Raw genomic sequence first — 11,392 nt, 5'->3', positions numbered from 1 at the left:
AAAAATAGTATTACATACATTCTAGTGGTTTTCATTTAAATACCATTATGAAACACATTTCTTTATATTTTATTTTATGCCTTTTCTATTGATTCCCATCAGCATCTCTTGTGTTTTGGGCAGGGTTCTATTGTTTTTTTAAGCAGGGCAACTACATAATGTAAAGAATATCTTGTGAAAGTATAAACTTTGGATTTTGATTGAGTTTGACTAAGGCCAAGTCAGTGACCTTTAGTAAATCATATTGAAAAAAATGGTTAAAATAAAACTCTGATACTCGTCCCTAAGAACTAGATTTTTCACACACTTGAAGTGTGAGAGTTGCATCTATTATTGACATTGATAGTGAACTATAATACTTAACAATGAACATTTGTTCAGTTTTATCAAGCACCTGTTGCACCTATAGATTGCTTGCAGTGTCTCTAGCTTGACTTTCACAAGGCTTGTAAGTAGGGATGCTCCGATCCGATATTTGTATCGGAAATCGGTGTCGATACTGAAAAAAATTCTAGATCGGGTATCGGTGACAAATTGCACCGATACCCGATCTAGCTTACATAAAATTTCTGCTAGGCGATGTAAAAGTTCCTGGAGACACCGGCGCTTAAACTCTCTCGTGGCTGTGCTTTGCGAAGCGTGTGACATCATACGTTAGCAACGTGCTCTGTACGTAGTGCGCGTGAACAAGCGAACATACCTTACATTGAGCAGCGAACAGCATGGAGCGACAAAAAATATCTGCCATTTAGATTTACTTTAGAACAGCTACGCCAACAAGTTCCACCGCTGTTTGCAATACATGCGAAGTAAATGTTCCGAGGGGTAGTGATAAAGCTGTTCATTATAATACTACTAATTTAAGCACGCCGAGTTCAATAAGCTGAAGAAACTAAAACGAGACGGTACGAAGCAGATAACTTTGGAGGAGACAGCGGAAAGAATTCAGAAATTTCCATCTGGTAGTGTGAAAGCAGCGAAAATCATTGAAAGCATTTTGAATTTCATGGTAATGGATTTGCAACCGCTGTCCGTCGTTGCGAACAATGGCTTCAGACTCCTTATAAACCACCTGGAGCCGTGGTACGACATGGTGAAGCGTAAATATTTAACTGAGACCTGAACTGTACCAAAAAGTCTGCAAACATGTATACGGAAAAAATAAAGATGTCAATGCGCTGAGTTTTGGGGATAATTTGATAATGAATTTCTATTTGCACCAACTAAACTATTATATCTTTTTCCGTTTATTTTTACATGTGCAGCACAAGCTAGGGAAGCTAGTGTTTTATTTATCTTTCGGTGTTGGATTTTAAATTTGATTTCCACTAAACTTTAGCTTAGTTTAGTGGACTTTGCTTTAATGACTAAAGCATTAAAAAGAACTGATTCCTGTTTGAATATCTAAAGCAGTGAAGCTATTGCTTTTTTGCTCAATTTCAGCTGCTTTATTGTTTATTGTGCATTGATTTTTAAATTATATTTGCACATAACAGTTATTAAGAGATTTTGTTTCCATTAATTTATACCTGTTTATCAAGCTAGTGAAGCTGTTTTTTTATTCAGTTGCTTAATTTGCACTTTAATTTTGAATTTCAAGTTTAAGATAGTGAACATTTTGTTTTATTTTGCTGGTTTAATAAATAATTCACTAAATTTGTGAATCATTTGTTTGTTATTTTGTTTTACGGGTCAGGAAATTAATGTTAAGTCGAGCCTGATGTCTTGCACAGCAATGCACACAGTTTATTAAGTAATTGTGCACTTTAAAAATGTTACCTTAGTATCGGATCGGTACTCGGTATCGGCCAATACTGAATTTCAGGTATCGAAATCGGTATCGGAAGCAAAAAAGGTGGATCGGAGCATCCCTACTTGTAAGGAGTTCTCATCTCTTATCATCTAAAACAATTATAAACATTGTAGTATAAGTTATCTCTCCCTTTCTCCCTCATGTATTGATTCAACACACAAACTAATGTTTGTGAAGTTGGCTAGTTAGATACAATTTAATATGCCAGCAGTCACAATATGACTAACAGTTATGTTAATGATAACAAATATGCTTGTTTTATTAAAGACTACGCAGTCGTTTTAAAAGTGGGGTGAGTTAAAGGCAGAAAGTATAATACACGGGCGAACAGTGTGTGCATTGCGACCCCGGAACACTAACACGAGGAGTGGGGACCCCGCGTAAAGCAACACCTGCTGCAGCTGCACAAAGCGCCAGTAGCTTCGGGGGCAGGCTTACGATAACACTGATAGTGTAAATGCTGCCTTTCATGATCTCTTTGATTTCATATCTCCTGGTTGCACCAAAAGTCAGTGCGTCGTACTTTTCTGACACAAACGATGTGGTTACGTAACCTTGCGCTTTTTTAAGTGGGTATACGGAAATTCTTGATCTTTTCTAGTGGGTATACGGCGTATACCTGCGTATCACGTAGACTACACCACTGCCTGTAAGTCGCTTTGGATAAAAGCCTCTGCCAAATGCATTAATGTACAAGTGAATGTATTATAATTCCCAGCTAACATGTCAATATTAATTTTATGAGAATCCATACTTCAGTGTCAGACTATATTGATTCAAGTTAATAGAACTGAAGTGTTGATTTCTCCTGTGACCTGAAGTAAAGCCCTTGAATATGTCAAATGAATTACAGTTTTTCTCGATTGCTTAAACACATTTCTTGAAATTATGCCTCGTATTATCAAAACAGTAAGCACAAATCCATAACGTCTCACCCAATTCCCCAAACATCATATTTTCAGGACAAAATTAAGCTCTCTTATCAAAACCATTCAACCTTGCTGAAAAAAAAAAATCCCCAAGATATGACACACAAGACCTAAAAAACACCCACACAGCAACCTAGTCCTAGATACTGGTGAGATAAATTCAAAACACGGTAACTAAAACCTCTTATTGGGATTCAAGAAAAGTTTGACAGCTTAGTGTTTATAAGAATATACAACATAACAGGATGATAGCGCAAAATGTAAGAATGAGTTTTAGGAAAAAATATAAATACAAATTTCACTACTATAAAGTAGTGGTTCAACCTTTGCAAAATTAGGTTGTTTTTGAGTGGGGTTTGTATAAGTTGGTGTGTTGTTTTGATAATGTGTTTATAGCAATCCAGAAAAACTGTAAACCTTTCATTCTAATGACTACTGAAGTGAAAATACTGTGTATGTGCACGTGTGTGTGTGAGTATGTGTACATGTTTGTGTATGTGTGTGAGTATGTGTGCGTGTATGTGTGTGTATTTGTACAACTATCTTTATGAGGACCAGTCTGTGTTTTAGACCAGCAGAGTGAGGACTAAGAGAGTAAAGTGAGGACATTTTGGACATCACTTTCTGAGACCCCTTTAAAGGGCTGTTTGAGGGTCAAGACCTGGTTTTAGGTTTAGGTTATAATCAAGTTTAGGTTATAATCAGGTTTAGGTTATAATCAGGTTTAGTTTATAATCAGGTTTAGATTATAATCAGGTTTAGATTATAATCAGGTTTAGATTATAATCAGGTTTAGGTTATAATCAGGTTTAGGTTATAATCAGGTTTAGATTATAATCAGGTTTAGATTATAATCAGGTTTAGATTATAATCAGGTTTAGGTTATAAACAGGTTTGGGTTATAATCAGGTTTAGGTTATAATCAGGTTTGGGTTATAATCAGGTTTAGACTATAGTCAGGTTTAGTTTATAATCAGGTTTAGGTTATAATCAGGTTTGGGTTATAATCAGGTTTAGGTTATAATCAGGTTTAGGTTATAATCAGGTTTAGTTTATAATCAGGTTTAGATTATAATCAGGTTTAGGTTATAATCAGGTTAAGGTTATAATCAGGTTTAGTTTATAATCAGGTTTAGATTATAATCAGGTTTAGATTATAATCAGGTTTAGGTTATAATCAGGTTTAGGTTATAATCAGGTTAAGGTTATAATCAGGTTTAGTTTATAATCAGGTTTAGATTATAATCAGGTTTAGATTATAATCAGGTTTGGGTTATAATCAGGTTTGGGTTATAATCAGGTTTAGGTTATAATCAGGTTTAGGTTATAATCAGGTTTGGGTTATAATCAGGTTTGGGTTATAATCAGGTTTGGGTTATAATCAGGTTTAGGTTATAATCAGGTTAAGGTTATAATCAGGTTTAGGTTATAATCAGGTTTAGTTTATAATCAGGTTTGGGTTATAATCAGGCTTAGTTTATAATCAGGTTTAGATTATAATCAGGTTTAGATTATAATCAGGTTTAGATTATAATCAGGTTTAGATTATAATCAGGTTTAGATTATAATCAGGTTTAGATTATAATAAGGTTTAGGTTATAATCAGGTTTAGATTATAATCAGGTTTAGATTATAATCAGGTTTAGGTTATAATCAAGTTTAGGCTATAATCAAGTTTAGGTTATAATCAGGTTTAGGTTATAATCAGGTTTAGGTTATAATCAGGTTTAGGTTATAATCAGGTTTGGGTTATAATCAGGTTTAGGTTATAATCAGGTTTAGTTTATAATCAGGTTTAGATTATAATCAGGTTTAGGTTATAATCAAGTTTAGGTTATAATCAGGTTTAGGTTATAATCAGGTTTGGGTTATAATCAGGTTTAGGCTATAATCAAGTTTAGGTTATAATCAGGTTTAGGTTATAATCAGGTTTAGGTTATAATCAGGTTTAGTTTATAATCAGGTTTAGATTATAATCAGGTTTAGGTTATAATCAGGTTTAGGTTATAATCAAGTTTAGGCTATAATCAAGTTTAGGTTATAATCAGGTTTAGGTTATAATCAGGTTTAGGTTATAATCAGGTTTAGGTTATAATCAGGTTTAGGTTATAATCAGGTTTAGTTTATAATCAGGTTTAGATTATAATCAGGTTTAGGTTATAATCAAGTTTAGGTTATAATCAGGTTTAGGTTATAATCAGGTTTGGGTTATAATCAGGTTTAGGCTATAATCAAGTTTAGGTTATAATCAGGTTAAGGTTATAATCAGGTTTAGATTATAATCAGGTTTAGTTTATAATCAGGTTTAGATTATAATCAGGTTTAGCTTATAATCAGGTTTAGGTTATAATCAAGTTTAGGCTATAATCAAGTTTAGGTTATAATCAGGTTTAGGTTATAATCAGGTTTAGGTTATAATCAGGTTTAGGTTATAATCAGGTTTAGTTTATAATCAGGTTTAGATTATAATCAGGTTTAGGTTATAATCAGGTTTAGGGTGAGGTTTAGGGTCAGGTACTCACTCCTGATGGTTAGGGTAAATGGGCTAGAGATTGTGTTGCATCAATGTATGTCCTCATAAAGATAGCTGTACAAACATGTGTGTGTGTGTGTGTACGTGTGTGTGATATATGAGCAGTTGACATTGACATCAGTAAGATAGAGTTCATATAAAACCATTCAAACACTAATGTCTCTTTAAAAACACAGACTCACGTTCATTGAGATTTGTTCATTTGAGAGTGTTAATGTGATCAGTCACAGAATCTACACACACACACACACACTCATCATTACTCTTTCTATCTCTATAAAAACAAGTTTACAGTTTTAGTCTGAAAGTTTTTCCTCAAGAAGACATTTTCTAGGTCAGACAAATATTTAAACATCCTGTCACATACACAAGCACGCACACACTCACATAAAACTGAACAAATCATCTCTCTCTCCACACACACACAGTTTAAAATGAATCTCTTGTTATTTATTTTCAGTGTGTCTGGAGGAGAGGTTTTATAGACCTCAGATTAAATTCTGTGTGTGTGTGTGTGTGTGTGTGCGCGTGTGTGTGTGTGTGTGTGTGTGTATCCAGGTTTGATTAGACTTGTGAGAGACGATGTCCCCACAAATCAAGTGAAACCTGTCAAAAACCGACATGGGAGGACATTTGATATACAAATCATTCTTTGGTCTAAATGGGAATGCCAACAGATTTGTGTAAGGGTTACCTTTAGGTTGAGTGTGTTTGTCTATGTGTGTGTGTGTGTGTGTAAGAAGTGCTATTCCTGCATAATAAAACTGAAAACCCAATAGTCAAGCAGAAATTTAGGATGTGTAACTAATGAGAAGTGAGTCCTCACACACACACACACATACAGTGGAGAGCTGGTCTTGTCTCATACATTACTGTAGTCCCAGTGGGATTCTGTACACAGGCTGGCCAGCCCAGAACAGTAGCACTTCTCGCATCCACGGAGACGGTCTCCACGGAGATGATAGAATCCCTGTTTACAGCGGTCACAGTTCTGCCCCTCGACATGTTCCTAAAGACAGTCAGACACAGAGAGAGACACGGCTGAATGCACTATTAAACACTGTTATATAGCTATACTGACCCATGGGAAACCTGTTAGCAAAACACACAAACACACACACATCGGGGCTCTATAGAGAAGAGAAAGTCATTATTCTTCTACTTGAGTTACACAAGCTCTTATGACTGCATCACATCATGTTACACACGTCTGACAAATGAGAATTTCTCCGTCCACTCATCTATTCTGCAGTGACGTCAGACTGCTGTCTTTCTTCATTAAGCAATGTACAACTTTAACAATTTATAAAGAACAAGAAGGATCATCATAGGATACATTCATGTTAAATAAAGCTTGGAAAAGAAGCTTGAGATTGAGTCGACCATAAGCTCTGATTGAGCATCCCGTCTGGTGCACAAATCACTTTCTCACCTCATTTTTCATTCTGGTCAAACTGAAACCGAAAATTCAAGAATATAAAGGAGCGTCACACTAACAGTTATTTGCATGAAGTGTCCAGAAGACGTTCAATCAGTTTCAATCAACACAATTGAGCAGAGTTTCACTTTATGCAAATTAAGTGACATAATGCTGTGACTTCCAATAAGAACGTGATGGTGAAGGTCACATGATCTGCACCCATTCAATAAAGCTGTCATAATGCTCAACCGAATGAACAGCAGATGTAGAAATATGTGTGATGGATGCTTGACAGGTGCGTCATCTGAGATTCTGTGTGTGCACGCGTGAACGTGTGTGTGTGTGTGTGTGTTCTTCTCTCGGTGCACTAATGAACTTCACCAGGATCAAAGTTCATCCGGCTCAATTGCTCAAGAAATCATTCAACTGTATATAATTGGCTGACGAAGGCACAACTTTCAAAGCAAAAGGTCTCTGTAAACACACACTACATTATGAAACATGACCCACACTGTCTGCCGTCCTCCTCACTGATCACATCACAATAATATAAAGAGCTATTAGAATAAACAACAGATCAACTCTATCACTTCATTATAACTCTTTTATCAGTGACTGTGGGGGGGTCAGAGACAGGGCTTAAATCAAACCAAAGGAAGACCCTCCTACATCTATGACAACACATCATTTACACTTACATTCTCCTAATATAAATGAAACACACACACACACACACACAGTTGTACCTTACACACACACACACACAAACACACACAGTTGAACCTTACACACACAAACACACACAGTTGTACCTTACACACACACACACACACACACACACACACAGTTGTACCTTACACTCGCACACACACACACAGTTGTACCTTACACACACACACACACACACAGTTGTACCTTACACACAAACACACGCACACAGTTGTACCCTACACACACACACACACACAAACACACACACACACACAAAGTTGTACCTTACACACACACACACACACACAGTTGTACCTTACACACACACACACACACACACACACACACACAGTTGTACCTTACACACACACACACACACACACAGTTGTACCTTACACACACACACACACACACACACACACAGTTGTACCTTACACACACACACACACACACACACAGTTGTACCTTACACACGCAGGGCGGTTGGCAGGGGTCTTGGTTTAGGCTTCCGTCACTGCTGCAGGCGCAGGGTTCACACTGAGGGAATCCAGTGTATCCAAACACACACCTGTCACACTTCGCACCTGCGTATCCCTGCTTACACATGCATGAGCCCACAGCCAGATCTGTACACACACAACACAACACAACACAAATAGCACACAGCTACACGTGTGAATCATGATAATCATCGTGACTGACAGGTGGAAGAAGAGGAAGGCTCTGTCTCATTCTAGAGATCTGATTGGTCATATCTGTGCTGAGTCATCAATCCTTTATTTCAGATGAGATATATCTGTGAGAACGGTCTGATCTGTCGTACCTGTGGTGGACTGACTGTCATCAGGGACACACGCAGAATGAAGAGAACCTCTCACATCACATGAACATCGTCTGCAGGGCCCATCTTCATCCGGCCTCACCTGACAACACAAACACATCCATTCAACTCTCAGGTGTTCACTCATCACCTATATATGAAGAGTTTGCTTCCAAAATGAGATGATGAATCATGTTATTGGTCATTCCAGGTGCTTTGTTTTGATTTAAGCCATTATATCTCAACACATACAGCTGACTTACACAATAAAAACATGATGACATCATAAGAACATGATTCTCATTTTGTAGGCAAACTCTTCATATAATCTAGAGTATCATGAGAGGACCAAACACACCCCTGCTGGTCTGTAGTAACCATCAGCACAAGATTGACAGTTCATCCCAGATGTGTTGTTAGTGCAACCGATGCAGACTCCGCCTCCTTCATATTGTCCATGAAGATTTAAACTGAGTTTAGCATCAGCCACCGTCTGGTTATAATAACATTCCTCTGATTTACCGTGACAGTTACACTCTGTAGAGAAACAAGAACTGCGGCTCAGTGTGAAACGTGAGGATGAGGATCCAGAATCATCCGCTCACTTCAATACATGACCAGCTCATCAGAACACATCAAAACACATGTGAGATGAGAATGAGGTCTTACTTTCACAGATGTGCCGTGTCAGGAAGGTTCCGGCCATCCAGGGTTTCTGGTTGTAACCAGGGCAACAGCGGTCACAGCTCTCTCCACATGTGTTGTGTTCACACTCACAGCTGAACTTCTGTCAAACAAACCACAACACCGGTCACCGCTCAAGAAGAACCACTACACCTCACTCTGAGTCTGAATGAAGGATCCCTTCCGAAACAAAAAGAAATGGCAATATACTGCAAAATATAATGTGATATTTTTACATCATACATTTCCATAAATTGGAAGCTGGTGCTAATATTTTTCAACATACAGCATTATATGCATTGACAATATAAGATTATATATTGAACATATAAATATATTTAAAAACAAAGACAAAAATAAATCTAATATTCATCACATTAAATCTTTTATTGAGTGTGTATTTTACATAGATGTTCCCATATGAATGTGATTGTATATTTGTAGTAGAGTAGGCGGGGCGAGACCGTGGTTCGAGACCGGTGAGTAATTGTGAATGAGCGTCAGCTGTGCGCACACCGGGCTCGAATCACGTAGGAGATAGGGAGCATATAAAAGGAACGAGTGATCGGACCGTCGAAGAGAGAGGACCGGGCCCGAACTTATGTTAAGTTTATATTTATGTTCTTGTGTTTTGTATTTATGTTTTGTTTGCCGGCGGTCGGCCGTGAGGGGTTGCTGGCCGTTATTATTTATATTAAATCTTTATTTAAACTGTCTTCCGGTTCCCGCCTCCTTCCTTCCATATCTTGAATCTTGTTACAATATTATACACATATATGACCACATTCACAGAATGATTTAAAGCAGATTTCTATTTCCCAGCATGCTTTGTTTCTGACTGCTAAAGGAGAGTAAAAAGGTTTAAATGTTGAATGTTATTTCATGTCTTTTTGCTGATTATTAATTTAGGGGATTTGTTAGTTTAATGTTGTATTACTTTGAAATTTAGAAGGGTTTGTAGTCTGTGTAAATGTGTGGGGTTACCATGGTGATGAAGAGTAGAGCCTGTGGATAGGATAATGGTTGGCCAAATATCCCTAAGGTCATATGGCTTTATTTCATAAGTAAAGCTGTGATTGTGTGTTTACTTAGTTCTCTATATGAGCATATCTATCCTTATACTATTGTAAACTAGCTATGTTTTAAGAAAGGAATTATAAGATTCCTCTGTTGGCAATTGAAGGAGAAAATGGAGTAAAGTTCTCGTCTTATGTGGATGTTGTCAATATAAACAACAAACGTAATAAAAAGTGCGGATAGAAAAGTGTTTGAGGATAAAGATGAGACTAACCTTTGTGTTTGGGATGAGAGGACAGGCTTTAGCGTGACCGTAACAGATGCACATCCCTCCCACTGATATATCCTTGATGGAGTAATAATACTGAAACACAAACACACGTCTCAGCTCATCAGTACTCTCTGACTCATCACGTCATGTGAACGGGTTCAATCAGAACACACTTTGGACAGTTTTAGAAACATTAACACTAGTTTTTAACACCAGAGAAAGACTCAAGGACTCGTGTGATGTGGTTCTGTCTCTGACACGAGTGGTGTCATGAAGAGGAGCACATGGTACAGTATAAATGAATGGAGACGCATGCACAGTCGGTGTAAACAGAACACACAAACGTCTGAGCTTTGATCTGCACGTGGAGCCGGACGAGGTTATTTTAACCACATCAAATTTAAATGAGCTCTTAAATCTCACCAGGCCCATAAGACTCTCTTTGAAGAGTTCTTGGGTACATTTATCTAAATTGCATAATTCACGAGAGAAACGTAATCCTCGGTTTAGAAAGAGAAGTCAGGTCTGACGATTGAGTCAATGTGTCTGTAGGAGTGTGATGTGTTCATAACTGAACCAGTTTAATTAAACTCCATCTGTGGATGTGCACACACACCCGTCGGGTGACGATGGGATCGATGTCTCGAGGGTCATTCAGGGCCAGGGTCATGAGGTCAGCGTTAAGGGTACGGATCCTCTGGAAGCGCAGGCGGATGAAGCGGGCAGAGGTGAAGTTCAGTAACGTGGGAGAGGGATCGTCAGCGCTGGGACGGCCGTTTATCAGCGAGGTATGTATCTGAAACAACACATCATCATATTCACACACATCACTGTTTCATTCAGAAATCAGTCTTTACACACAGCCTCTGACTACAGACAAATAAAACACAAACAAATCCTCTCAACATATGCTTTCCATAACTCAGCGGTTAGAGAAGGTCATGGGTTTCATCCCAGGGATTAAAGACACTGACAAACACATATAACATATATAATATAAGACAATGTAAGTCGCTTTGGATAAAAGTTTCTTTATCATCAAAGCTTTAAATGAGAATGTGAGATTCTAAATATTCAGTGTTCAGTACGGTCACACACACAAACACAGGCGCACGCACTCACACACACAAACGCACACAGACACGCACACAAGTACTCACAAAAACGCACGCACGCATGCACACACACACACAC

The 11,392-nt window shown here is 37.7% G+C and overlaps 1 protein-coding gene across 1 annotated transcript in view; it reads right to left on the bottom strand.

The window, feature by feature from the left end:
• The window catches only part of lama2 (laminin, alpha 2), a 194,595-nt gene that overhangs the window by 119,633 nt on the left and 63,570 nt on the right, over nucleotides 1–11,392 (bottom strand). The window contains 7 exon segments of the mRNA XM_056763746.1: nucleotides 6,144–6,284; nucleotides 7,872–8,032; nucleotides 8,230–8,329; nucleotides 8,585–8,763; nucleotides 8,896–9,013; nucleotides 10,202–10,291; nucleotides 10,815–10,994. Coding sequence (XP_056619724.1) covers nucleotides 6,144–6,284; nucleotides 7,872–8,032; nucleotides 8,230–8,329; nucleotides 8,585–8,763; nucleotides 8,896–9,013; nucleotides 10,202–10,291; nucleotides 10,815–10,994 — 969 coding nt within the window.

This window comes from Triplophysa dalaica, chromosome 13, assembly GCF_015846415.1.
Source record: "Triplophysa dalaica isolate WHDGS20190420 chromosome 13, ASM1584641v1, whole genome shotgun sequence".
In the NCBI taxonomy this organism is placed as follows: Eukaryota; Metazoa; Chordata; class Actinopteri; order Cypriniformes; family Nemacheilidae; genus Triplophysa; species Triplophysa dalaica.
The sequence above is the reverse complement of the archived record's forward strand: the minus strand, read 5'-3'. Positions and strand labels throughout refer to the sequence as shown.